This window comes from Musa acuminata, chromosome BXJ1-3, assembly GCF_036884655.1.
Source record: "Musa acuminata AAA Group cultivar baxijiao chromosome BXJ1-3, Cavendish_Baxijiao_AAA, whole genome shotgun sequence".
NCBI lineage: Eukaryota > Viridiplantae > Streptophyta > Magnoliopsida > Zingiberales > Musaceae > Musa > Musa acuminata.
The window spans coordinates 42,564,251-42,590,590 of NC_088329.1; the positions used below are offsets into that span (position 1 = coordinate 42,564,251).

A 26,340-nucleotide genomic window follows, 5' to 3' on the forward strand; every position below is an offset into this window, starting at 1 on the left:
TTGAAAGTAAACGATCAAAATATTTGAATTGCAAACAAAAATCATATACGGGATTTTAAATGGAATTCCAATACCCCACTTGCTGCAAAGAAAAAAAAAAAGGTACAAGTATTCACTGATGTCACTGTCCATGTTCATCCACCGTCAGCGTACTTAAAGTCGGCTTTGTTCATTGGCTCTGGTTTTTCTTTGGGTACTCCCTTGGTCCGAAGATGGTTGACCCGATTCTGACATTTGTACTGCCCATTTCAATCTGTAGAAGTCACAAAAATTGCCTTATTTGTAATTTACATTTGCTACTATCTAAAGAAGCTGTTTTCTGCTGAATGTTGGCTTAGGTGCAAAATGCAAGACCATTAGTAGAGCGCGTGGCTTCAAGCTTTTTATTTCGATCAGGCTGCATTGTATCGACAGGATTGATTAAAATCTGAGAAAGGAGAGTTCAAGACTTACTGCTTGTTCAAAGTCGCCAGACATGCCCATGGACAGCTCAAACTGTTCCTCTGGTACTCCGAGCGCCTTGCACACATCATTCCTACAATTTGACAACATCTGTTCTTTTTGACAAAGAAAACAGAGAGGTTAGTTAAGCATTATAATTACTATCCATAATTTTATGCTGGTAATTTAAGCTAGTAAGTATCACCCTAAAATTTTCTGGGGTTGAAGTGTAGTCTGGCATCCCTATTGTCATTAGGCCTGAGAAAATAAGATTAGAACAACCCAATTTTACATGCTTAGCCAACTCTACACATGCTGCAGGTTCCACACCAGATTTTGCTGCAAAAAATTCTATGTTATATATAGAAAGAAGAAATTATACAAGAAAACACATGCTGCAAAATACTCGACTATTAGCAAGCCTGCCTCATGATACTATTAGAAAGAAGAAATCATGTCAACGGACTATTAAAAAGGCTATATATAGGATGACTAGATTCCAAAGCTCAAAACCTCTTCATCATCTGCCACAATGTAATAGTTTCATTCTAAAGCCTGCTTGACTAAGTCAATTATACATTATAACTGATTGCAAGTTGTTGGTGCTCCTCTCAAAAATTCTATGTTACACGAAGAATATTCTAGTGTTCTCAATATATCAATGGCTTGGGCTTGGAGTGTATCGTTTACTCAAGAATATAAAGCACTTCAATGAGAAGATGGTCAAGTTTAAGGTGATAATCACACAGTTGTGAGATCAACTTGGCAACTGTGAAATGAATTAACCCCAAGGAAGTTCCTTATGTAACTCCCAGTTAATGCACATGATAGAAACCACTTTCACCATGTTTTTGACTTTTAAATTGTTGTTTATGCTCCTCTAAATTTGTGTCAAGCTTGCCGACAGAAAATATAGAACTTCGATAGACATCTTCCATTGACAGCTGTCTTCTGTGAGAAAGATATAAAGAACAAACATCGATTTAACCACAATGATAAATAATACATTGTTTTCCAGACTTACATTCTTCACCACTAGTATTTACTTGAACCAAAACCTTCAGAGGCTTCCTTCCCAAGCTAGCAACAGCACGATCAAGATGATTAGCAATCTGGAACGAATGAACATGTGTAACATGTAATCATAATTCTTCCGACAGATAAGGCTTTTGGTTGTAAGGCTAACTAATTTCTCTCTCAACTAAATTTAAGCAGCTAGAAGATAGTAAATGTTTATGCCACAAAACACCTCACAAGAACAACATTAAAAAACAACCAAGATTTTGTCATCCACATACTCTAAGATAAGTTCATAAACTATCAGAAGCTCAGTACCAGCAGCACCAACTTACATCTGCATGAATATAATGCTTCCCAATTGGGGTTTGAATCACACTACAGCCACATTTATTTTGGGTTTGTGGAATAATTTGGTAGTTTTTGGTTGCCCCAAAAATACTCTAGGGGTATAGAGAGACACATTAATTCAGTCAGAAGTTTAACCTTGATAATCTACGTTGGGTCAGCGTTCTCCTGTTCTCTTGGCTTAGCCCACGTTTTAGCATCCAGACAAAAAAATGTTAACCCCCCACTCTTTGCTAACCCTGATTAATCCACCTTTTAGAAACCAAACAGAAAAGAGGTTTTAAATAACATTAGTGGGCTAGGATTTTTTATCCTGGTTATTTTAACACCCATCCAACAAATAGCCTAACACATGGTTATTGGTTGAAGTGAAACTCACCAATGGGAGCTTCATCTGGACTGGTGAAGCAACTTCCTTATTTTTTAGGCTTCTTCATGTAGTATCATATTTTACTTAAAATTATTTTCTTCCAAAGAAAACTTAATTCCAATTGTTGCTGCAAGCAATATGCTCATGTATAATAGATAATCAGAAAGCGTTGTCTAATTTGAGTTCAATTTGAGACATGAAATGGTACATTAGATTTTAATTCATATATTAGGGCTAATCTTCTACTGTATGTAATTCTTGGCGTGCAGCTAATGTTTCTGAAGATTCCATGCAGGGTACTAATAAAATGCATAAGTGGTATGTAGATGATCATAATTTCTAAAACTCCAAGAACTATGTATGTTAATAAGGAATCAATGAACTTGGCATGTTGACTAGGAACATGTTAGAACCTTAAACAATTGTAAACAACATGGTTTAAGAACCATATTGATGCGCATTTGAGATTTGCATTCTACGTGCTCCAAGTTAGAAGGTGGGGCTACCACTTGATTTCAGACGTATGTAAAACTACCAAGAGAAAATACCGAAAATATCCAGGTGCCAAACAAAGAAGTCTATTAGAGGCTAGTTTCATGTTAATTACATGACTAAGACTTTGGAGAAAAAAAATTGTTCCACTACCTTAAACACAATAAGTTGATTGATTTACCTTCTCACTATCAAAACTCTCAACCATGTCAAGATTCGGTACAGCAGCTGCAAAATAAAACAGAATTCCATTGACTCCAATTAGAAAATGGAAACTATATCGATAACACTGGATCAACAATTGATTCATTTTAAGTTGAGAAAAGGAGATGATATCCATGACTGTCAATATGCATCACTAGGCAAGGCAATGTAGTATTTTCCAGCACATGATTTATTCCAAATAAGAACTCCCTTAGTAAGTGAGCATACCCCATGAATTGAGTACCTTTCCTTACACGCAAACACTTCTTTTGTATCCTTCTAACAGGAAAATCTGACTAGTCCACTTGTGTTATCTTTTCACGAAGTAAAGGTAGAACTGATTTGTAATTTCTAGTTGTGTTATCCCTAGTAATTTGAGTACTTGAAATCAAACTAAAATGGCCAAACAAGCTTAACAGCAAGCGACAGCTGAAAGATACCTAACAGAGGTTTAACTTTGTTGCTCTGGAGGTGTCCAATAAAGTGCCACTCGATATCCAAAGGAAGCTGCAAAAGGAAGAATTGATGAATCCTTTTCTTTCTCAAATTAATCTGAAAAAAACTATCTTCCAATTAACTTGTAACAATGGTAACAGACATTTGATACTTGACTCTCTACTATTTAGTTCATTAATTTTTGGTTAGAGGTTTACCCACTCAAATATTGTCATGTTATTAAGGATTAAAAATAACCTGGATAACCCTCATTAAAATAATAAGCTTAGAGATGTGGGCATAAAGTCAGTGGCTGCTTTAAGGGGATTCAACCCAATGTTCTTCCACATTGATCTAAAAACTATCTCAATCTTCCTGATGAAGGTGAGACAGTTAGCTATTTGATCAAGTATATATATATTTTTCTTCCTTGAGTGGGAATGATGGACTACGAAAGTAATGCTTTGTTTAATTCAAGAGAGAGTCTGTTCATGAAGAAATTAGAAGTAAACGCCAAATGACCTGCTTCCTGCAAGAAAAATCTCTTTATGGAGTCACTTTGAATCGAATAGCACATCAAAATATAGAACACGTAGCCAGTAGATGCGCTGTCGCTATTAAAGACTTGAAATGTAGGATCAAGGTGATTAAGTAGCTAATAGAATGCGGTGGCTTCAAAAACCTACAAATTCTACATCAGAAGTAATAGAGTCCTCCAAACAAAAAGGGGTAAACAACTCGAGGAAACAATAGGAAGACGAGGCACCTGAGGCGCCTTCTCCATTATTTCTTGGGCGTAGTTCTCTCCGAAGCATCGGTGGCCGGCGTCGTAAAGGCCGCGAACGAGGGAGACCGGCTTCGTCTTGCCTACGGCCACCACGCGTACGCCCTCCGCCCTCCTTCCCGACCTCTCGGCCGCCTGACGCACCCTTTGTAGCACCGTCCTTAGCGCCGCCGCCGCCGCTCCTTCCGCCATCACCGGAGGAACCGCCATTATCGCTCTCTCTCTATCTCTCTCTCCACAGAAATAAATAAAGGGATTATATATATATATATATATATATATATATATATATATATATATATATATATATATATACAGTGGGCCACAACAAACAGAAACATAAATGATCTCTGGGCCGTCTCAGCGGTCCACAGTCGACCCGAGTCGGTCGACCCAAAACCCTTTGTTCGTTTCCTCTCTCGATAACGGGGAATAAGAACTCACACACACACACACACTCATAGCTATTTCTCATCGTCTTCCTAATCTTCTGCTGTCGGAGGTTTGTATTCTGAGCGGGTTAAGAAACTCGACTCTCACTGTAGCGTTGAAGATTAAATGCATGTCATTCTTTCTAGAAAGCAGAAGGATATCTGAGCTGAACATGGATCACTTCCATGAACAAACCATGAATCATCATCTTTAGATATCTAAACAAAAACACACACAAACATCATATTGTCTCATTCAAATAGACACCAACATGTCGTCACCCCCATGAAAAGAAAATTTAGGAAGAGAAGCAAAGGCAAAGAAGAGCAGAACGAAGCCATTGCTTCATCGTGATGTTTTCTTATTATTTCGACTTTTATGCACCCAAATAGCAACCTCCAATCCAAAAGCCACACAGGAAAAAGCAGCCAGTAATCCCACGTAAATCCACTTCCAAACTGGTGGTGGCCGCAGGATGGCGAAGCCCTTGAATATGTTCACTATGCTAAGAGTAATCAACGTATAGCCAACAAGATGATGATAGATGCTCCAGTATTTTCTGGGTCTATCTGTAATAATTTTGCCCCCTTCATACTTTTTCTTTGGCTTCAACCACAATGCCATAATCTGTAGGCAAACAAGAAACAAAGTCGGAAGCAGAGTAGTAAATCAAAAGGAGGAAGATGCTGATGCTTACTTGCAACGTGGCCAAGCAGAAGATGATGATGCCGATTGTCCTGTGGCCCTTGAAGGTGTTGAAGTGCCGGGAATTACTCATCAGTGCAATCCCAATGGCCCACGCAGTGACGCCGACGGTGTACCCTGAGATCTGAAATGATATATGCAGCATGAACCACACCTCCGGATTCTTAGTGATGTTCCTGGAGTACCTTTTGATTATTACCCCGACCGGCAGCAGGATCCCCCAGCCAAACACGCTCAGTACACCATGAGCCTGTGCACACCCAACAAGACCATGCATAAAACGAGTATCCTGTACACTTGCATGTGGTGGCGATTAAGAGCATAGGTGATCGAGAATGTCTACTCACGACTCTTTGCTTCGTAAGTCCTGTGTCCCTGAACCCGCGCCCGGTGGTGAGATCGATGACCTCGAAGCTATCGAAGTTCTTCAACCTCATACGGTGCTTCTGCGGCACCTGGTCGACCACAGAGGATCCGACTTGCCACACATGCTTGAGCTCGCTTATGTTGTAGGTGGAGGGATCAAGGCTGAGCGTCGCGGACATGGTAATGGCGCCTGTCTCCTCCGAGAAGTTGGCTTGCATGTTCCACACCTGCACCTCGATGGGAGAAGGCTGGAGCTTGCAGCCAAGCATGGTGTCGCGGGTCAGGTTGTAGGTGTTCATCGCCAGCGTCCCGTTGGCTGGGCGGAGGGCGATGAGGGCCCTGGTGCCCACCATCTGGGGCCTGTTCCCGGGGTTCAGGCCCCACGCCACCCAGCCGCCGGCAGCGGAAGGTATGGCGCTGAACACAATGTTCAGCGTCACGTTTGGCGTGGTGTTGTGGTAACTCCACCCGAGCTCCGCGCCGAGGGTGCGGAGTTTCCTGCAGTGAGTTACGTTTCCGGCTATGCCTTCTTCGAAGAAGGAGAAGCTGTTGTCGCACGAAGAGTGTTGAGCCCGAGTTGAGGTGCAGAGAAAGGAGGCTACTACAACTAGGAAAACTAGTGCAGGGGAAGAGACCATGGTGATGGCCATATCCTTATGCTGGAACCCATTGCCTGTTTATCCTACTATATAATGAGTAATCCATTGTTGCCGAAGCCATTGTTTTAAGTTGTATATGCTCATTCAACACACATTGCTCCTTTTTCCTTGGGTTGGCTTCCCAGGGTCTAAAGTCCCTGGAGGACTCGCCAGCTTGCTGTTGCTTTGCTTTGTCTTTGCTCTTTTGCCTCTCAATGGCGGACGTCTCCAAGGCATTGGGAATGTGAACAGCTTCTCGCTTTTGTTTGGTACAGTTTGGTTCTTAACCTGCGATTTGAGGTAGAATTGTCGGCTTTGCTTGTTTCTGTAGCCAACAGGCGATGCCCTTCTTTCTGCACCCACCATTCTTCGGATTGCCAAGTTTAAACCCAATCCGTTTTGATTGGTCCTCCTGTGTGGGCCCATCTTGGGCCCAACACTCCCTCTTCCTCTATTCATCATAAAAATAAAAATAAAAATAGATTAAATGTTATAAACATCATAATATAATTTTTAAAAATATAATAATCAAAATACTAAAGATAATTAATTATAAAAAAATAATATATAATTAACTCTAAATATTTATTTTAAATTTTTATCGAATACATCCTTTTATTATATTTCCCAAGTGGTGTCTCATGTTTCTTATATTTCACAATAATACTTTTTTTTATTGTTCCATACAGTGAATTCGTTAATTGATTTTGGACTAATTTATAAGGTGATTCTCCAGTTATCCTAGTTTTGAATAAATTTATTATGTCTTGTAAAATATATCTGAGAAGGAAGTCTCTCTATTTTATTTTTTTTTAATACAAATAACGATATATAATTTAAAATATTAATTTTTTTATATGAGTTAATTTCTATTGAGTTAATTTTTTAAAAAAATATTAATTTGTATATAAGTTGGTTTAGTATATCTCTCTCATACAAATATTCCTATTTAGTTATGATAATTATTTAAACCCTAGTTTTATATATAAGTGGGTTTGTATTGATTTTGAATCAATTTGCATCGATTTTATATATTTAAAAATACTATAAATCTATTCAAATACATTATATATAACAATATAAGTCATAGGGTTTGTATCGATTCACTATATCGATCGGTCTATATATTATTTGGATTAAAAAATTATCTCGGATCATATTAGTGTATTCTGAAAATTATGAAAAAGAGTTTTTTTTTCTGAAAAATCACTTTTATTTTTTTGATGATTTTATATTTTTTTATAATATATTTTTATTAAGTTTGTGGTTCGACCAACCGGTTTAATTAATGATCACTGATGAGCCGAGGCTTGAGCCACTTGACGCTGATCCGGTTCGAAACATGATTTCCGGTTCCAGTCCAACCATGGTTCGCCTATTTATAGGCACCGCACGCACCGCTGACTCCAATTCAACGCTTTTTTCCGTGCGCTAGGGTTTGCCCATCCTTCGGCTCCTCCTGTAACAGCATCTCACCCCGCGGTCGCCGTGGCGGCGATGGATCTTGCGGTGGACGGGAGGTGCGCGCTGCTGTTCGGGAGCGAGGTGGCTCTAGAAGTATAGATAGTCTTGTTTAAAATATCTTGGTACGTCTCTTTTTACTTTCTGTTTTCAAGTGTTCTTATCTGTATCTTGAATGGTGTATTTTATCTCCTATGCTTATTTCTTCCATTTACTTGTGCATTTTTGTCACCCCCTCAGTTTTTAGTCGACAAGCAACTCGTTTCTTTGTGTTTGATGCATCCTGGGAGATTAAGACTGCAACTAGGAGCTTCTGGTTGACTATTAAGACAAGATATTTTTGACTGCATCAACAAGTGGTAGAGCTATGATTTATCAAAAAGGAAACAATTCAGAAGAAATTAATCTTTTGTTATAAGATATCAGTAGTATTGTTTATGCTGTGAGAAAAAACAATAACAAAACCGTAAGTCCTAATATTTGAGATCGACTACTACATATAACCGTAAGGTCATATGTTTAGTTAATTTAAGAGTATTTAAATTTTTATTTATAGTATCTACTGTTAAAGTATTTTTCATTTTTTTTTATCTCCCATGTCACTAAAATTAATCATTTCATCTCTTCTTGTAGGTTTGTTGAGCACATGTCCATACCCTCTTGAACGATTCTATTTAATTTTATCTTCTATCGAAGTAATATCTAATTGTTGATGAATAAAAATATTTTTTTTCTTATCATTCTTGGTAACTACACACAGGGATGAAAAATCAAAGAGCAAGATCCAAGAGACTATAACAGAGACTAATTGGGATCTCTTGCAACCAAAATTTGGTACTGGTCATCCTTAAAATTGAACAGAAGAAGTGGATTTTATATAAATGTAATATATGATATGCAACATTTTTTTTGTTGATGGTCAGCCTCAACATCTTATGAGAGAAGCTAACAAACTTCTTCAAACTGTCAGTTGTTGTGAACCTAGTCAAATACACGCATAGAGCTCTGTTTGGAACTAATACTATGTTTTTGTCTTCAGCCAGAAACTAGCATGGGCTAGGAAACATTCTTATCATTATTCCAGCAAACAAATGTGAGGGAACCAAGCTTAGAATATTAGTTTTACTAAATTTTACAAAAAAAATTAGATGTTGGTTAATAGTGTCTTGTGATAGCTCTTGGGTTTTCTGATGAGTGCAATTCAGATATACATTTTGAGTTTCTAATAATGTTTTTTTCTAAGCATGCTAGGAAGGCCTTGCATGTGTAGGCTTTGCACTGGCATTCTGTGCATGATTCTCCTACATTCTAGTTGTTGGTCATTACCAATGGGGCCTAAGCCATTTGGCCAATCACTAATGACAGGACAGATTCATGTTAGAGAACTTCTGACTTGGGCCTGAATGTTTTCACTCCTAAGTTTGTATTCCCTCCTTTCTCCTATTTGCTTTCTGCTTTTATACAAAAAACATTGTGCATATGATGGCTTTACACTTGATCTCTGAGCTTTCAGGTAAGTAATATGCTGACCAGAACTCTCTGCTGATGCACAAGTTTCTTTTTTTACTTTTTTCCCTTTTTGCTTGGTTTTTATGATATTAGTGTCAATCAATGCAGTTTCATTGTTAGAGTGTCGCTTAGCAGAGCTTTTTCATTTTTCTCAGATATCCTCTTCTAGTATGTTTCTGTGATTTTTTATTTAAATTTAGTGCCATCCTCGTTTGTGTTTCAATTCTTTGATTTAGGAAAGTTGTGATTCTCAAAGACAATTGGGCTTTTCTATCTCAAGTTTGATAGGGCAACATGACCTTGATGGAATGCTTCTACATGAGGGGTTAAATTGTGCTCAAACAAGATAGACATTGGTATCTCTCAATCATAGTCCCATAACCTCTTTTAATTTTGTTTTTAAGATGTGACTTACATTGTGTTTTGTACCTTTATGTCGTGGCTGAGGTGTCGGCATGGTTGGGTCCGTCCCGAGTGTGCAAGATCACCAGCACGGCCTCTGAGCTGGAGCGCGTTAACCCGAGGTTTGGTTGAGTGGGCGTAGACCTTGTTCTCTTAGGTGGAGGCTGAAGGTCACTCATTTAGTTGTCCGTTGGGTGCCTGCACACAGGTCATAATCGGGAGGGAGATTTCCGACCCGACCCCTTCGCTGCTTAAGCTAGCAAGAGTTGGAGATGAGAGAGTTGGAGTGTGTGTGTGTATATCTGAGGTCCGACCCCAATGCTATTCTTGGGGGTGGCTTTAATACCTGTTGTCGTGTGTTGACGTACGTAGCTGTTAATGGTCATCAACGTCTTCATACATAGGTGTTTAAAGATGTCGTCGCCATGGGTGGTTAGCTTGTATGTTGGGACATGGGTGCAATTTGATGTCTGGCCTTGCTTCATTTGGTGTTGCTCTGGAGTAGCTCAAGATGGGGCTACGTTGCTTCGTACAGCCTTGAGCGGTGTTGGTGCAATGTGCTAGCAACGTAGATGACAAGCGGCTGCCTCATTCAGATCAGGGATGTTGAGTTGGCTCAGTGCGCCATGTTGGCTTTGGAACGTTGTGCCAGGTCCGTGTTTGTGGAGTTGATGCTAGAATATGCTATAATCACATTGTATTAGATTTAACTATTTGAGCGTAATTTGATCTTGGAATTTTACTCGTATGTGTTTGGTTGTATGGAAGATTTGTGGATAACTCTTTCTTTGGTGAGCATCTTTGCGATTGTTTGTTCCTAAAACAGCTTCTGTTTCCCTTTAAGAAACAAGTATTTACTCATGGAATTCTTACAATTGAAGCAATCGCCATTTTCATATCATATCAGACAACAATGTGACATTAGCACCTGTATATAATATTCACTGGTGCGTTGGGTGAGATGAAACAACATGCGTCACAACGTTATATATTATGTCTCGAAAGAAGTGGTCCAAAGTGTTTGGTTTAGCGAGTGAGATCAGAAATATGACTTTACCTCATTAGACTCGAAGCAAAGGACGGAAATGCAGCCTTCGTTTGCGTCAAGTTTAGTTAGCTTGTTCCTCAAGATTACTGTTGCTGGTCTTGTCTTGTGTCAGGTCAGTAGGTCCGTTTCTCAATCTTTGTATAGTGCATGCCTCGATGATTAGGAGAAAAAGGATGTAAGACTGCGAGCAGAGCAGACTTGTCATAATCTATCGATATGACAAAGTAAGTACTACTGATGATAGGTACAATTTCGACGGTCCAATTTGACTTATTAATAAATATAAAAAAAAATATATTTAGGGTTTGAAACTGAGAAAAACACTCACTAGCTATGGTGTATAATTCCATTGTAGTATGCTTCAAATTTTACAGGCCTAGCTCTAAAGCTGTGTACAATTAATGGGCAGAGATACAGGTTTGCCAGAAATCAACAAAACTCAGGTAATCAAGCGAGCAATTAATGGCGGAAATCAACAAAAATTCTTCAACACTCATCACAAGACCCGAAGAAGAAGAAGGAGGAGGCGCAAAAAAGGAGCTTCCTTGTGTGTCATTGATCAAGTGCATCTGTCGTCGTTTCTTCCCGGACCTCCGTAGTAGAAATAGTTCCCCCACACGCTGTTGATCCCGCCTTGTACGTCGTAACAACTGGGGCGGTCTGCGAGCACTCGCAGGTTCGCCACGGGAATCAAGCTGTTGTCCCAGTCCACCACCTGCAAGTTCCGGAAGTAGGAAGCCCGGCCGAAGCCTTCTCGGGCGTAATGCCCGCTCCCCATCTGGGTGGCGGTGTGCAGCCCCTGCGGCTGCGTGTTCACGATCTCCCCCCCAAACTGCACCATGCTCGCGTGCTCCGACAGGTGGCTGAACAAGAACGACGGCCAGTAGCCCACCAGCTCCCCCGACCCCAACTCCAGCCACCAGTTCCCATGGTTCGGATCCTACACAAACAACTCTGCTTCATCTCTGTCATTCAACGTTTTGTTTGACCGATAGGTTCTTACCTTCCAGACAAGCAGGCTGATGTCAAACTGGCCACCGTCGTACGTCGATGTCGGGGAGATGGCAGCCCCGATGGCGATCATGTTGTTTGTTTGGATGAATCCAGAACACAAAAGATTGTAGCATCCGGTTGCTTGGTACGCGTCGGTCTTCAAGACACGGCATGCCGAATCATTAGCCATATGATCTCCCAGTTCGAATCAGTGGTTTGTATGAGAAGGGAACTCACCGTCCAGTATGTGAAGAACCTGGCAGAACTGTCACCGTATAGCTGCGGACTCACCTGTGGCGAGAGAGAAACTGGAATTGGTTTCCTCTTTTCGCTTGTAGTTCAAATAGAGTTTATGATCGAGTACCTGCCAACCAGCTTCGATGGTGTTGAGGTCAGTGCCGAAAGATCCAGAGATGACCCATACTTGCGATAAGCTGAACTCGGAAGGATTCGTCACCTTTGGTGCCCACACATTCAAGCTTGCTTTTGCGCCGTAGTATTGATCTCCCACCACATAGCCCACTGCGTGCTGTAACCATGTAGGATCTTTGCAGGTTACGGAATACAGGCATCGAATGAGCAGATTAAGCGACGAGCATCACCCAAACAATTAGCCGAGACTAACCTCATGGCCGCCGGTCTCGGAATCATGCCTTGATCTCACTGCCAGCTTCCGGCCAAACCTCTTGACTGAGCTGGCTCGCAGGATGTCTTCTTCCTTCGTCCTCCTGATCGGCACGGTTCCACCTGGACACGACTCACCAGAAACTCTCCACAGCTGGAAGCTGTTCTGGGTCGCGGCATCAGCTCTGTGGCCTTTGGGTCTCTCTGGTGGATCCTGCAAGCAGTCGAAATCAACAGCTTTTTCTTCCCCAGTGTAACGCAGCGGTGAGAAGCTTTCGTTCTATTACCAGAGGTTTCATTCCTTTCAGTCTGGGATGATCGAATGCTGGTTGAAGATGAGAGAGCACGCAGTCGATGGTATCACCATCTGGACTCTGTTCAACAGGCAAAAGACTAAGACTCGGATTCCACGAAGAAGAAAACAACTGGGTTCTGAAACAACAAGTGCCTGAATTGTCTTCACCGCAGGCTTGTTCAGCCTCCTGAGATGAGCTCTGACGCGCCTGTAACTCCGAAGCTCTTCTCCTGGTCGGAATGTGTTGTTGGCTGCGGCTTCCGAGAAGACAGGACTCATACCAGCAAGCAGAAGAAGAACACCAAGCGAGAGAAGAACCATCGGAAGAGTGTCGTAGCCGCCAGTGAATCCGCCTTGTTTCCTTATCTTCTTCCTCTTCCGCCGGACACTCTCATCTCAGATCAAACCTCTTCTGCAATCAACTAAACCGCTCTGACTCCCACCAATGACATATCAATCTTCCTTCTTCTTCAAAAGAGCGTGGCGTAGCCTCCTCTGACAAGGCATGATTCTGTAACATGAGGCAACCAAAAGAACAGGCTTAATTGCTGGGGTGCTGCAGGTATAATATAGTCCTCTCATGCTGGGATGGTAATCAAGATGTTGGGTGCTTAAAGTGATGCCCACTGTTTCTTTTCCTCTTCTTCATCTCTTTCTTTTGTGCCTAAAATGATGGGTTTTATAGGTAGGCGTAGAAAAAGGAGGAGGATGAAGCATTGGAATACAACTCACGAGGGACAGCAGCATCTTTAGCTTTTCCTTTTTCCCTTCTCTTCTTTTCATTTCTGGTTGTGTGGGGGTGCTGTGGGTGCATGCATGCTCTTTGGGTTTCCTCCAAGTACTTGCTTTTGGGGTTTAAAGGAGGCAATCCACTCGATTCTGGGTGTCTTTTTTTCTCATGTTCCTAGATGTGTGTTGTCAGTCATTGTTTTCTTTGAGGGACCTCCGCCCTGTTTCCTTCCCTTTCCCTTCCCATCCAACGTTTTGGAACCATCCTTGGCATATGGCGTCTCTGCAACACAAGCTTCTCAAAAACCTTACAAAGAGGCAAGCTGTAAGTGGACAGAATGCTCTGTCATCTTGGGCTTCTCTTCTCCTCTCCCATTCCAACAGGCAGAAGAACAGAGACTAATGGCCGAAACTTGCTTGCCCCAGTCAAAGGATTAAAGATATATGTCAGTGCTTTCCCAGTGTAGGAACTGAGAATAGATTCTGATCCCACCACGAAGCTATAATCTTCTTACCTGTGCATTCTTAGATAGGAAGACCGAACCAAAGAATCCATTGTGGCCGAAGCTTTTCTCTGTGTAAGGGACTGTAGAGAGGCCGTCCAAAGTTGGCCAATATAATTATGTCTCGAGTATTACTGAGCTTTGAGAAATAAGTGCAGCCATCCAAAAAGGACACGCCGAGCACCGCATGCCGCCTACATTACATATATACTAATGCCAACCCATCGAGTATGTTTCTTCTCACATGTCCAACACCATGAATCGGTCTTTACCATGGCATGTATCAATCTCCTCACCCATCATCATCATCATCGAGGGAATCCGAGAACGTCGAACGACCTTTCTCTTTTCCGTTCGGCTCAAACCGGGTCCATCCGGTCCGGTATTCGGCCCAGGTCTTCTCATGGGCCGAGCCGGGCGCCTCGATTCGAAACCGGGCCAAATAACTAAGTGGTTCATGCGGACCTCATCGTTCGTCGTCGGCTGTTACCTTCTGTGTGTTATGTACTGTATAGTTAATGGTAATTATTCGTCGCCACTCTATATAGCGGAGAGGAAAGAGAAGAGGCAGTGTGGATAGATGATGGGTGTTCCGCCTCGGCCTACTTCGTCTGCTTCCTCCCCTTCCTCCTGCTCCTACCACTGGTGCTGCTCCTCCATCTCTACCTCCTCTTCCTCCTCCTTGTCTCCTTCCTCCTCTTCCTCCACCACCCTCCACAGGTATTTCAAGGCAAGTATTATCTGTACTGATTCCTCCCCTTTCCACCTTTTTTCTCTTTTTCCGCCCTTCACAGGAACTTCAGGTATTGTATCTTCTCCTCTTTGTTTCTTGGTCTTGTCTATTTGGAATTTGTAATCAAAATGATGGTTTTTTTTTTTATCGCGATTGTTTGTGCGTGTGATGATTTCCTTGCATAAGTCTTCATTGTCGCTGATGCCTGCTGCTATATGGTTGGATGCGTCTACTAATTCAGCGCTGCTGTCGAATCGACTGCGGCAGCGGGAAAGACTTGCAAGAAAACAGGAAGAATTAGGGTTAATTGATCAATGGATAAGGAAGAAAACAGGAGGCCACAAACACCCGAACCATGGAACAACTCGCCGATATTCTTTCATAGATTCCTGAGTTGCAGCCTATAAACCTCCGATTTCAAATCTATAGATTAATTAGTGGAGACATGACCTAGATTAATTATATGTTAACCAAAGCTGAAAAGAAACAGAACGTTTTGAAGGTAGCGTTAATTGGTTGGTTGTAATTGTGTTTTACTGCGATTGGCACCTAGAACCTCATGGTGATCACCTTAAGAAGGGGAAATGGAGTTGGATAATTTTATTTGACTTTATCATCATGATATGATTTGAAGGTTGCAATATCATCCATGCTTCTTTCAAAGGCTCGTGTTGACTTCTTTGGCATCTAGGTTTTGGTCAATGACTGTAAGGAAGTCAGTATTTTTTATATACTCAAATTGCAAAGTTGTGCCTTCATAGACAGATATCCTCCTACATGCAGGAAGTTGTCTTTTGTGTTTGTAGATGGTGAATTTTTAGTTGAATTGATCATAACATCCCAAAGAACAGTATTTCTCCAACAGTGATGGTGTCACTGTCTGGACTTCCAGAGATGACAGCATTTTTGGTAATGTTGCAATCTTATTAAAGGGATAACTTAGATCATAGTATTTATTGACTGCTGACTGAAAAAGTGATTGTATGTCTGTTTCTTTTTTTTTTCCTATTTGATGGTCTTTCTTCTCTTTCTTTCTTCTGCTGGTTTTCTCCGTGTCCACTGTCTTTGCAACAAAAGTAATTCTTTTTGCTTTAAATTTTGTCTTTTGTTTTTGTGTTTATTAGAACGCAGAATGTTTCTTTAACTTTCTCAGATGTGATTCTTACCTTGTTCTTTGCTGGAGAGATGAACATGTTACACCTTTAATTTTAATAATTAGAATGAAAAGCTGATTCACATAATTTCTTTTAGTCGTAGATATTAGATTATGAAACAATCTATGAACGTTGCCTAGGTTAAGGTTGAAGGCTTTATTATTAAAGATGTGACCCTTGGATCCAGGCTACATCAAGGTGATATCAAAATGAATATTGCCATCAAGGAACAATCTTTAATAGCACTTTGCGCATTGCAATGGTAGAGGAACCGTATGCAAACATAGATCACTTCACTGCATATTGCGGCCATCCACCGCAAGACTTCAACAAAGAGCTGTACATCTACAATTATAACAGAAATGATAGTTGAAATGTAAGAAGATTTGAAATATACCTTTCGATAGGTGTAACGAGTCACTTGAGGAAGAACGAGCTGCAGGAACTAAAGATGCAGAATTGATACCATGGAAGAATCAGCTTTATTGAAGGTCAATTTATGGAAGAACAAGTTAAAGCAATATTAAAGATGGATGTTGGGATGAAGTTGTTAATTGAAATGGAGCAAATCCATTTGAATGTCCGTCCAAATTAAAAGAAGCATCAAAGACCAGAGTAATGATGCAAGAGATTCATCGATATTGATGCCTTTTTTTCACAGCATATGCTGGCTCATGCCAATTGGAATGCAATTCTTGAAAAGCCTTTACAGTTGCAAATATTGTTGGAGGACAAATGTGTGAAATCTCTGTTATATATCTTGAAATAAATAAAATAAAAACCTTTGCGATTGGTGAGTCATGGCCACCCATTTCATGTTATTGTGTTTGTCTCTTTCTCTCTCTCTCTCTCTCTCTCTCTCTCTCTCTCTCTCTCTCTCTCTCTCTCTCTCTCTCTTAACCATTGCTGCTATTCCAATTGTACCTTCTCAGTTGGCATCGAGGAGGTGCGTTGATGGAAAGAAATATGAGATAAAACCACATAAGATCCAAGGTACCCTTTTTCATATTAAAATACTCTTTTTGTCTTCATTTTTTTCTTGTATTTGTAGTATGTACAAAATCTGTGTGCTTAATTGTATCAGGAAAACCAGCACATAATGTATATAGATATGTCAGATCAAAGAATCAGTTTCTGATTAGGCGGCTAACTCCTCTTGCTACATCTGAAGACCAGTCATCCTATACTGAGCTTGATTTGGAAAGTTTGGAGTCAGAAAAGTTAGATTTGGATAATCAAGATGGCTCTTCAAAAAGAAGTTTTTCTTATTTTACTGGGAAATCTGAAGGGAAACCAGGGTTTATCTCATTCCATGGTTATCATTCCATAAAGGGAGATGAAGTTGGATCTACTCCAACCAAGAAAACATCCAAAATTCTTTGGTTTATTGGTCCGACCGTCTTGGTAGCCTTCTTGGTTCTCCCATCACTTTATTTGCGAAAAATACTTTCTACCTTTTTCGAGGACTCTTTATTAACAGGTACTATGTCTTGTATACTTTAGAAGTCCAATCTTTTGATATTCTATTGATGCTATTTATTATACACACATATCTGAGTTTTAGCTGGCTACTCCATTTTGCTTGGTCAGACACCATTCTTGGTGTGGTAATTACTGTGTGAATGTTTGTGAATATATGTATGCAGTTTAGTGGTGTGGATGCAGTACAATAACAGTTCCATGAAGGCATTTAAGATCATGTATAAGTTTCTTTGAGTGAAGGTGTTACTTTTTTCTGGTAGTTTGATAGACATTTTTCAAGTAGTTCTAGTATGCAAATTATAGTATGTCTTTCATATAATCTTGTGTGTTGAAAGGTAGCCTTGCTAGCAAAGTTTCGGAAAAGATACTTTTACTCGTGGAGCTTTTACTCATGGAAAAGGGGGCACATAATGAACTCTATTGGTATGAACTTGGGATAGATGTTTGTTAATCATTCTTAAATGATCACTAAGGTTTATAATTACTATGTTGAAAATTATAACATGATAAAACTTTATTTTCATTCTCAACCTGAAAGTATCATTGGACATGTTGAAGCAAAGCTGAAGAGGTACAAACATAGAACCCTATCACTTGATTTGATGTACTAGTGTCAGCGAGAAGGACATTTATTGAGGAATTAAACAATTGTGTCTCATGTGAGTTTTGAGTGATCTGTTTGTTATGTTGGATTTCTTCTTCTGGGTTTAATTTGGAATACAACCTTCAAGATTTTACATCTAACATGCCCGGAGGTCTCATCATGTTCCACACTTTCACAGTCCCATAGATTCTTTTTAGCTAAAGAGATGATGATAATTTGTTTCTGTCAAAACACTACCTCAAGCCTAGTAAGTCTTCACTTGCTACATTTACATGGTTCACCTTAGATAGTGCACCCATGGACTGAAGATGGTCGAAGGATTCTTTATTAAGCAAACCACTGCAAGGTATGGCAGCAAAAAAATGGGTTGCCATGCCAGCTGGCACATCTCATGCCAACACAATGCCGGCACCAATTTGCCAGGATTCTATGTTTTAAAGATCCAATGATAAAATCTGGATAAAAATGGTCATAGAAAAACCCTAACCTACACTGGGCTAGGATCCTGTAGTTATAACAATGAGGGCCATATGATGGATGAAGCAATGCCTATGATAATAAGATTCAACATTCCAACTTGATTGTCTTATGTAGTAAATATCATCTTCTCTAGTTTTTAGAAAAATTTTTCCATGTTCTAGAATGACATCTTTGTGATAAATAAGTATATATGATATATTGAAATTTGATCGGGATAAAGATTGACCATCCTTTGGTGAACTCTTTTATTTATTTGTTCTGGCTACAGATGTTGCAACAGTGACATGACATTGCGACAGCAATGTGATTCACAAAAATGTTGAAACCGAAGCCTAAGCTTGAGATCTTATGCACTCCAACTGCAGTAATTGAAATACCTTCCAATTTGTTTTGAATCAGTACTTATCCTGGACCGAACAAGTGAGAGTTCCAAGGTTGAATGAAATTATTTCCTTCGTGATTGTTGTTCTGCCTTTGCTTTTCAGGTTAATTTGATTATTTGATGTAATGCAACACGATTCCATCTCTTTTGCCCATTTGTTTCTCTTCCTGGTTTTCCTCTTATGATATTTCCGGTACCAAGGCAAAAATTTTGTTCAAAATTTTCATCAACTGTTGCTTCTATTTTTGTGGTCAATGGAGTCTGGAAACTCATTACTAAATAATACTAGGTTGCCACCATGACGTTCTGATGCCTTGCTGCTCAATTTTACGAAATTGATTGTGGTAGTAATTTTTTTTGTTTATATGTGCAGATTTTCTCATACTCTTCTTTACAGAAGCTCTTTTCTACAGTGGAGTTGCAATCTTTGTTCTGCTAGTGGATTCTCTATGGAGACCTGTACAGGACAAAGCACCTAACCATTACTACTGGTTGAAAACCCAGTATGGCCTTCGTGTAACTTCTGTAACAACATTGGTTCTGACCCTTATAATACCTCTTTTGACCATGGGCTTGGTCTGGCCATGGACTGGGCCAGCAGCTTCGGCTACTCTATCACCGTATTTGGTTGGCATTGTTGTACAATTTGCTTTTGAGCAGTATGCTCGTCATAAAAAATCACCTGCTTGTGCAGTTATACCTGTTATTTTCCAGGTGAGTGCATCTGCTAATCTTGAATTACTGGCAGATAGCTCATAATATAAAAAGTTTTCATTCCTCCAGATATATAGACTCCATCAGTTAAATAGAGCAGCTCAGCTGGTGGCGGCACTATCTTTTTCAGTTAGAAGTGCCGAAAAAACATCATATACAATGGCCATAAGCAACTCCTTGGGGACTTTGTTGATTGTCCTTCAAATCCTCGGCATAATTTGCGTTTGGTCACTCTCAAGCTTCCTGATGAGATTTCTTCCTCCTTCAGAAGTGATCACCTAGCCTTCATATGGTTCCAAGGTTTGCGACTATCGAAATATTATTCTAGAGCTTTTCTTGATAGTTTCCATGATTTCATCTTTCCTATTGGTTTGCCTTGGTGATAAAATAGTTGGACAAAAAAATCTGCACTGTGTTATTGATACAACCTGCTGCTTCAGTGCAGAAATCAGATGAACATTTGTGTGACTTTGGAGCCTGGACGTTTGGATGCTACAGGGAAACAGAACCTGAGGAGACCCAAGAATGGTTGGACAAGGGGAATGTGAAACTGAGTAACTCCCTCCTTTTTCTTTATTTATTTTCTTTCCCTTTTGTATTTTCTTTGATGCATATGGGAATTCAATATGTGGCTATTTTGAATAACCATGTGGTCTCATCATGTAATGTCCACATTTATTGGAACCAAATAATTAAAATTCCGTGACTGATCTCATCAGTATTATTACTGCTAACTATTTCTATCATCATCAGTACTATCTAGTTCATGGTTCATTGGGACACTGCCAATCTTGGGGTAGAGTTCATGTATTTACTAATGTAAAACTTGGATGAGGATGTCTTCATCAAAATTATGTTGATCAACTACACATGAATTGGCTTACTATTGTGTGCAATCAAATCCAAACTTTATGTGGATTACTTATTTTATGCATAAATTTTATTTTATTTTCTTGTTGTTATAGACAATTCTCATCTGTGCATATATTTTTAGGAAATATTAAAAAATGTGTAATTAATATGACTGAAGAAGATGGTTTATAAAATAATAAATTAGGCAATAATTTTTTATATTTTATTTTTTAATTAGATTTTGGAAGAATGAACAACCCATTATTTGGATTCACAATTTTTAAATATTTTTACCAACTTAAATAGAGATATTTATCCCATAATATGATTACTAAGTCTGATAAATAATTTAATCATATGGATATTAATTTAATATAAAATTTATTTTCTTGAGTGAGCTCATCAAGACACATCAATGAAAGCCAATTAATATTTATTTGAGACTCTTATTCTTCATCTAATACTATCTAGAGCATCGAAGAAATCTCATCGAGAGATTGATTATTCGAATTATGCATCTGAATTAAATTAGGTTCATTTAAACATCACCCACATCCATCACATCAAATACTTAAAAATATTAATATAAAATTTTAGATTTTATGTGAAATCAGTCTCGGTAAATAGATTTATTGCGTCATCGTCGGACCAATATCATGTAAGCATGTGAGGATAATTACACATCGCCCACTGCCCATGGTTTTAAGTTCCCACAAGAAGTTTTATGTCCGTGAGTTGGATGTGGGTCCCATCTGCCACGTGAAAGGCAACCCGACCCCTTAAAACGCGTATGGGTGGGCGACAGAGTCAACCAACAGCGGTAGCACATTTTCACTGATCCTTCAAGACTTTTGGGATCTCACGGCATCCTTTTTGACTTTGACATTGGAGTGTCGCCCCGACGACTTGTGGTTGACCGACCATCCTAAAAATCCCTGCCCGCTCCGAACTTGGATTGAGCTAGAGACGGGGGAGGAGGGTTCTTCCCCATCGCAATCACCCACTACAATCCAAAAGCGTCGGGTACTCCCTCTGGTTCTCGATGTTCTGATCCATGTATGTATGTGTGGTCTTCTCCCCTTGGATTTCTGATTTCGCACTTGTTCTTGTCATAAAGTATTACGGCCCGATTTATAGCTGTCGCGGATGTTTCTCTTGTTTCTTGCCCCTACTGCTCAAAGATTTGCAAGCAAAATCTGTCAGAACTTGGTTTTGTTTCCTCCTCATAGTTAGAATCAATCTAAGCGGAGGTGTCCAATTCTGGCAAAGAGCAAAAGAGCAAGAAGATGAGTTGGTTCTCGATACCTGCAAAGGGTTCCTACTAAGCTCCGAAACATGATGTGAAAGAACACTTGTTTTGACATCTACCACTTCCTTCTTGAATTAACTTGATGTTTCCGTCCTGTTCTTTAAGCAAACAAACTTGGTGGACAGTGAATACAATGTACAGAGCAACTTCGGAAAGAATGTTCTGTAGATACGATCACTGAGGCTCTCTCTTCATCCGGTGTATGGTTAGGTATTTATGGTCTAAAGTAAGAAATGTGACTCAATATCTGTTCTGATTCATATTGAAATCAACTTGCAATGTTCTTTTTTCTTCATGGATGGATGTTTACGGTTTTGCTAATTCGACAGATAGATCTGGTACTTGTTGTGTTATGAAGAAGATTCGAAGTTCCGACACTCATCCGATGTCTACGGTTGGTTTGATCGTCCACCCACTGGTTTTCATGTTCCTATATGGATTCACCAGAGGAGATCCAAGATCTGAAACGGTTGAAGTCATGTGTGGGAGACAATTGGAACATAATACCACAGCTTATGTTCCAAATTTCCTTGCTGTAATGGATAATGTCGGCAACCAGATACGAGCGGGCGGTTTTGGAAAATCAACAGTGGGCTCGGGACCTGATGGAAACTATGGATTAGGTCAATGCTATGGTGACCTTTCTTCTCTAGATTGTGCTTTGTGTTATGCTGAGGCGCGAACTGTTCTCCCCAAGTGCTTCCCCTATAATAGTGGACGTATATTCCTTGATGGTTGCTTCATGCGGTCAGCGAATTACAGCTTCTTCACGGAGTACACAGGTCCTGAAGACAACATAAAATGTGGGAATGCGACCCGTAAAAGCAGAGTCTTTGAACAGATGGCTCAGCAGGCTTTACAAGAGGCCACCGATAAGGCACCCGGAAATGGTGGCTATGCAAAGGCTTCTGCTCTGAGAAGTGGGGTCTTGAATGAGTCGGCTTACGTTTTGGTCAATTGTTGGCGGACGTTGAATGAGAGCTCGTGCAGGGCTTGTCTCAAAAATGCATCAGCTTCAGTGGTTGGATGCTTACCTTGGTCAGAAGGCCGCGCACTCAACACAGGATGCTTCTTGAGATATTCGGATACAAACTTCTTAAACGCTGACCAAAGCAGCGGGCTCGGAAGAAGTATGTGATATTAGACAGATCATAGATTTCTTGATATGATTTACGATCATAATAGTTTCTTTTAGGTACTCGTTCTTCTTGGCTGATACACAGCTTTTTTTGTTGGACATATATACAGGAAGCATCATTGCTATGGTTGCTGCTATCGGTAGTGCTCTGATGGTTATTGGTGTTGGGCTTACAGTAGGAGTGTTTATGTGGAAGCAAAGGAAACTGAAAAAGAAAAGAGGTAATCGAGTATACTAGCACATGTAAACTGTTCCATTGTGCGACAAGATATCATGACTTTTTATGTACAAGATGCTAGCAACTTCGTTTCATAAGTAGCAGAACTATGTTTAAATTCAACCTTTGCGATCATCTAATGGTTGTATTATGCATATTCTTCAGGTGCAAATAATGCTACGAGATTGGCATCAGCCCTTTATGATAGTAGTTTGAATTTCAAGTATTCCACACTCGAGAAAGCTACTGGAGGTTTTTCCATTTCCAACAAGCTTGGGCAGGGAGGGTTTGGAACAGTTTACAAGGTAACGAACAAATCACATTTCCGTCAGAATTTTTTGGTGCTATTTTTCTCATTTTCTCGGATAAATAAGCTCGATGGACTATATTACCATATAAAAGAATCAGGAAAATTCTGCAGTTGAAGCAGAGAATCCATGATCAATATCTCGTGTTTGATAAACTTGCAACTGGTTGATAGGGAACTCTATCTGATGGAAGAGAAATTGCTGTGAAGAGGTTATTCTTTAACAATAAACACCGGGTTTCAGATTTTTACAATGAAGTTAACATAATCAGCAGTGTGGAGCACAAGAACCTTGTCAGATTGTTGGGTTGCAGCTGTTCGGGACCTGAAAGCCTACTTGTTTACGAGTTCCTTCCAAACAAGAGCCTTGATCGTTTCTTATTTGGTAAAATACTTACGAGACCATTTTGATACTGTTGTTGCTTCAGTCTGGCAACTAATATGACACACTCTAATTCCTTCCTCTTATAACAAGTGTCAATACTGCAATTGTAGGACCAGAAGTCTATATGCTAGTAGAATTTTTAGCTGTGTCCGCATTTAATTTTTGACAGCTGCTATTTTCACAAGCATTGCCTCTTCTCCCAATTTTGCTGCATGATTAATCTATTTTTATTGTAACAAAATGCATTCTACATGGTTTTGACAGATCGGGAAAACGGTAAAGCATTAGATTGGCGTAAAAGATTTAACATCATTACCGACACTGCTGAAGGTCTGTCGTACCTGCACGAGAACCCCAAGGTCAAAATCATTCACAGGGATATCAAAGCAAGCAACATTCTGTTAGATTTAAAGTTTCGAGCTAAAATTGCCGATTTTGGACTAGCAAGATCATTCCAAGGTGACAAAAGTCATATAAGCACGGCGATAGCAGGAACCCTGTAAGTAATCTTGCCTCATCCTTCTGTTTAAAGTGCCATGGAATGCTTGAATGAGCAAAACAACTCTTTTGCATCACTTAAACTTTGTATCGCCTGGCAATTCACATGCTTTCTTGTGCCTACTATTTATGTATGCTTGATAAATTTCATCATCTGCTTACAGAGGCTACATGGCTCCAGAATACATAGCCCATGGACAATTAACAGAGAAGGCCGATGTCTACAGTTTCGGGGTGCTTATGATAGAGATTGTGACTGGAATATCTAACAATAGGAGCAAAATTTGTGAATATGATTCTGAGTCCTCGGAGAGTTTGCTAACTCAAGTAAGTGGCTGACCATAAACTGCTATATTATTCTATGGAATTTGTTAGTATCACCTATTGTTTTAGGGTTGTCATGTTTGAGAATAAGGCCTTTGAGGTGGTCTAACGTTTCTTAAAGGTGATTTTCCCAAGAAAAAAATTTTCACGGTCATGATTTCATGTCTCTTCGACAATCACATGAAGGTTCCTATTCATATAGAGTGACCAAGGGGATATTCTTCTCATCGAAAATATTATAGAGAATGTTTTTCCATACGACTGATTAGAATTCAGGTGTTGAATCCTAATTGGTCGAAAATATCAACCATATTAGTTCAAGTGTATATTTAAGCCTCGGCTAAGATGCCATTAGACCTTCCAATCACATGAATGATGTGTTGAAGTCCCTAGATATGCACATTCACGGTATCTGCTCTATGAGCATAAAAAGTGAAGCATAAGAAAGAACATCAGTAACAATATTGTATGACCGATGTCACTAAATGTCTAATCTGTGGATGTGTAGGCATGGAAGCATTTTCAATCAGGAACAGTGGAACAGTTGATGGATCCAAATATAACTCTGGACAGATACGCAGATGGCGATGCTGTGAAAGAGGAAGTGATGAAGATGTTTCATGTTGGACTTCTATGCACCCAGGAGATCCCGACATTTAGGCCGTCGGTCTCTTGTGCATTGCAGATGCTATTGGATCGGGAGAAGCAGCCACCTGCACCCACCAAACCACCTTTTACTGATGATGCTTCCATGGAGCTAAATGAAACCAAGGAAGACATAGATTGGCCTCGAGATCCTTCCTCCATTGCCAATGTCTCAACCGGCTCCTACGATCCACGATGACAGTCTCCAGTCTCCATGGTGATCTACGAGTGTCTCCATATGGGGAATAGTATGCTATTCCTAGGTAGATTATAAGACTCAAAACCAAATAGGTATGACCATGATATATAGATTTGAAGAAGTGGCACCAAAAGGCACAAAATCTAGCAAGTGTGATGTGAAGATGCTGGTTTTATTCTTGTTTGTGGGTTTTTAGGAAACGATTTTAGTAAGTCTACTTGTATGGAGAGTGATTAGTCTTTTTTTTTATAAATTATAAAAAGAAATTATTATACCAAATGACATACATGACATTTACACATATGGATTCATTTTTGTAATAATGCACTAATCAACACGAATGTCTCGGTAGAGTTGGAGGATAAATAGTTAGATGTAGAAGTTGTGAATGTTATGTTTTCTATCATTTTTGTATTAATGCATAATGCACTAATCAACACGGATGTCTTAGTAGAGTTGGAGGATAAATAGTTAGATATTAAAAATTTGAATGCAATAATATGCAAATAACAATCACTATTACGATGATAACATAGACGGCCGAAGAAGGTCTCGGGATGATTTCTCATGAGAATAACTCTCTTGCTGATCTCGACTTCAAAAAAAACTTACGTGAGGTCTCAAGATGATTTCTCATGAAAATTCTCAAGATGATTTCTCATGAAAATATCTCTCTTGCTGATCTCGTCTCAATATGGTTTCATTCGTCTGTGTTGGTCTTCTTAGCAAAATGAAAGATGTGGAGCGTCAAGTTGCAGAGGGTCCATGAGATTTCGACAAGATTCTTCATAAAGTGTGCAAGTTTTTTGGACCCTCTGCAACTTGACGCTCCACATCTTTCATTTTGCTAAGAAGACCAACACAGACTTGCTAAGAAGACCAACACAGACGAATGAAACCATATTGCAAGACAGCACAACTCCCTCGCCCACAAGCTAGCAAATTTCCCAAGACAACAAACCTTCTTTTGTTGGAGAAGCAATTCGCCACCTGACTCTTTATGTAGAACTCTTTAATCTAAGTTGACATATTTTCCTTTAATCAATCACGGCTTTGGCAGCATCATTCCACACTTCATGTCCATGATTCAACACTTCAGTCGATTCAAGGTATCTCTCGTA

General features: G+C 39.8%; 5 protein-coding genes, 1 long non-coding RNA gene and 1 other non-coding gene across 17 annotated transcripts; 4 read left to right on the forward strand and 3 right to left on the reverse strand.

Annotated features, from left to right (window-relative positions):
* LOC103978728 (uncharacterized) lies at positions 1 to 4,333 on the reverse strand. Its single transcript, XM_009394631.2, has 7 exons — positions 4,074 to 4,333; positions 3,313 to 3,379; positions 2,850 to 2,896; positions 1,466 to 1,553; positions 647 to 780; positions 454 to 552; positions 1 to 253 (listed from the first exon to the last, which is right to left on the reverse strand). The coding sequence occupies exons 1-7, from the start codon at positions 4,299 to 4,301 to the stop codon at positions 170 to 172; spliced, it is 747 nt and encodes a 248-aa protein (XP_009392906.2). The 5' UTR covers positions 4,302 to 4,333; the 3' UTR covers positions 1 to 169.
* Positions 4,334 to 4,772: 439 nt separating this feature from the next.
* Positions 4,773 to 6,238, reverse strand: LOC135638028 (cytochrome b561 and DOMON domain-containing protein At3g25290-like). The gene is made up of 3 exons (XM_065150956.1): positions 5,576 to 6,238; positions 5,221 to 5,478; positions 4,773 to 5,150 (listed from the first exon to the last, which is right to left on the reverse strand). The coding sequence occupies exons 1-3, from the start codon at positions 6,230 to 6,232 to the stop codon at positions 4,869 to 4,871; spliced, it is 1,197 nt and encodes a 398-aa protein (XP_065007028.1). The 5' UTR covers positions 6,233 to 6,238; the 3' UTR covers positions 4,773 to 4,868.
* Positions 6,239 to 7,631: 1,393 nt separating this feature from the next.
* LOC135632389 (uncharacterized) lies at positions 7,632 to 10,352 on the forward strand. Of its 4 annotated transcripts, none has more exons than XR_010494694.1 (3): positions 7,632 to 7,818; positions 9,439 to 9,558; positions 9,650 to 10,352. It is a non-coding gene; the product is annotated as an uncharacterized LOC135632389 (long non-coding RNA). The 4 variants fall into 4 exon arrangements; XR_010494693.1 differs by having other exon boundaries at positions 9,483 to 9,558; XR_010494691.1 differs by having other exon boundaries at positions 9,439 to 10,352.
* Positions 9,179 to 9,243, forward strand: LOC135639499 (small nucleolar RNA snoR101). The gene has a single exon (XR_010496969.1). It is a non-coding gene; the product is annotated as a small nucleolar RNA snoR101 (small nucleolar RNA).
* Positions 10,353 to 10,964: 612 nt separating the features above from the next.
* LOC135632378 (protein neprosin-like) lies at positions 10,965 to 14,167 on the reverse strand. The gene is made up of 7 exons (XM_065140907.1): positions 12,718 to 14,167; positions 12,557 to 12,643; positions 12,271 to 12,483; positions 12,010 to 12,174; positions 11,883 to 11,936; positions 11,656 to 11,802; positions 10,965 to 11,592 (listed from the first exon to the last, which is right to left on the reverse strand). Exons 1-7 carry the CDS (start codon positions 12,883 to 12,885, stop codon positions 11,212 to 11,214), a joined length of 1,215 nt encoding a protein of 404 aa, XP_064996979.1. The 5' UTR covers positions 12,886 to 14,167; the 3' UTR covers positions 10,965 to 11,211.
* A 130-nt stretch (positions 14,168 to 14,297) lies between these two features.
* Positions 14,298 to 20,079, forward strand: LOC135632381 (uncharacterized). 2 transcript variants are annotated; one of them, XM_065140914.1, is made up of 6 exons: positions 14,298 to 14,526; positions 16,616 to 16,676; positions 16,768 to 17,163; positions 19,005 to 19,345; positions 19,415 to 19,645; positions 19,786 to 20,079. In XM_065140914.1, the coding sequence occupies exons 1-5, from the start codon at positions 14,377 to 14,379 to the stop codon at positions 19,625 to 19,627; spliced, it is 1,161 nt and encodes a 386-aa protein (XP_064996986.1). In that variant the 5' UTR covers positions 14,298 to 14,376; the 3' UTR covers positions 19,628 to 19,645; positions 19,786 to 20,079. The 2 variants fall into 2 exon arrangements, with proteins under 2 accessions (XP_064996986.1, XP_064996994.1); XM_065140922.1 differs by having other exon boundaries at positions 19,791 to 20,079.
* Positions 20,080 to 21,014: 935 nt separating this feature from the next.
* On the forward strand, positions 21,015 to 25,522 carry LOC135580938 (cysteine-rich receptor-like protein kinase 2). 7 transcript variants are annotated; one of them, XM_065140956.1, is made up of 9 exons: positions 21,016 to 21,253; positions 21,612 to 21,732; positions 21,836 to 22,636; positions 22,755 to 22,865; positions 23,027 to 23,166; positions 23,343 to 23,553; positions 23,818 to 24,052; positions 24,216 to 24,378; positions 24,884 to 25,522. In XM_065140956.1, the coding sequence occupies exons 3-9, from the start codon at positions 21,859 to 21,861 to the stop codon at positions 25,217 to 25,219; spliced, it is 1,974 nt and encodes a 657-aa protein (XP_064997028.1). In that variant the 5' UTR covers positions 21,016 to 21,253; positions 21,612 to 21,732; positions 21,836 to 21,858; the 3' UTR covers positions 25,220 to 25,522. The 7 variants fall into 7 exon arrangements, with proteins under 7 accessions (XP_064997054.1, XP_064997028.1, XP_064997037.1 ...); XM_065140965.1 differs by having other exon boundaries at positions 21,612 to 21,716; XM_018822718.2 differs by having other exon boundaries at positions 21,016 to 21,220.
* The last annotated feature ends 818 nt before the right edge of the window (positions 25,523 to 26,340 follow it).

Bases quoted from the DNA above. Each gene is read 5' to 3' on its own strand.
- LOC135632378 (XM_065140907.1), bottom strand. From the start codon at position 12,885: ATGGTTCTTCTCTCGCTTGGTGTTCTTCTTCTGCTTGCTGGTATGAGT. The intron at 12,484-12,556 runs GTAATAGAACGA...GACTGCTTGCAG, and splicing joins TGAAAGGAATGAAACCTCTG to GATCCACCAGAGAGACCCAA. The intron at 11,593-11,655 runs GTAAGAACCTAT...TTGTTTGTGTAG, and splicing joins TCAGCCTGCTTGTCTGGAAG to GATCCGAACCATGGGAACTG.
- LOC135632381 (XM_065140914.1), top strand. From the start codon at position 14,377: ATGATGGGTGTTCCGCCTCGGCCTACTTCGTCTGCTTCCTCCCCTTCC. The intron at 14,527-16,615 runs GCAAGTATTATC...GTACCTTCTCAG, and splicing joins CCCTCCACAGGTATTTCAAG to TTGGCATCGAGGAGGTGCGT. The intron at 17,164-19,004 runs GTACTATGTCTT...TTATATGTGCAG, and splicing joins CGAGGACTCTTTATTAACAG to ATTTTCTCATACTCTTCTTT.
- LOC103978728 (XM_009394631.2), bottom strand. From the start codon at position 4,301: ATGGCGGTTCCTCCGGTGATGGCGGAAGGAGCGGCGGCGGCGGCGCTA. The intron at 2,897-3,312 runs GTATCTTTCAGC...TTTATTTTGCAG, and splicing joins CAAAGTTAAACCTCTGTTAG to CTGCTGTACCGAATCTTGAC. The intron at 254-453 runs GTAAGTCTTGAA...TGACTTCTACAG, and splicing joins CTGGCGACTTTGAACAAGCA to ATTGAAATGGGCAGTACAAA.
- LOC135638028 (XM_065150956.1), bottom strand. From the start codon at position 6,232: ATGGTCTCTTCCCCTGCACTAGTTTTCCTAGTTGTAGTAGCCTCCTTT. The intron at 5,479-5,575 runs GTGAGTAGACAT...GGGTGTGCACAG, and splicing joins GACTTACGAAGCAAAGAGTC to GCTCATGGTGTACTGAGCGT. The intron at 5,151-5,220 runs GTAAGCATCAGC...GTTTGCCTACAG, and splicing joins TCTGCTTGGCCACGTTGCAA to ATTATGGCATTGTGGTTGAA.
- LOC135580938 (XM_065140948.1), top strand. From the start codon at position 21,805: ATGGATGTTTACGGTTTTGCTAATTCGACAGATAGATCTGGTACTTGT. The intron at 22,637-22,754 runs GTATGTGATATT...ACATATATACAG, and splicing joins AAGCAGCGGGCTCGGAAGAA to GAAGCATCATTGCTATGGTT. The intron at 24,053-24,215 runs GTAAGTAATCTT...ATCTGCTTACAG, and splicing joins ACGGCGATAGCAGGAACCCT to AGGCTACATGGCTCCAGAAT.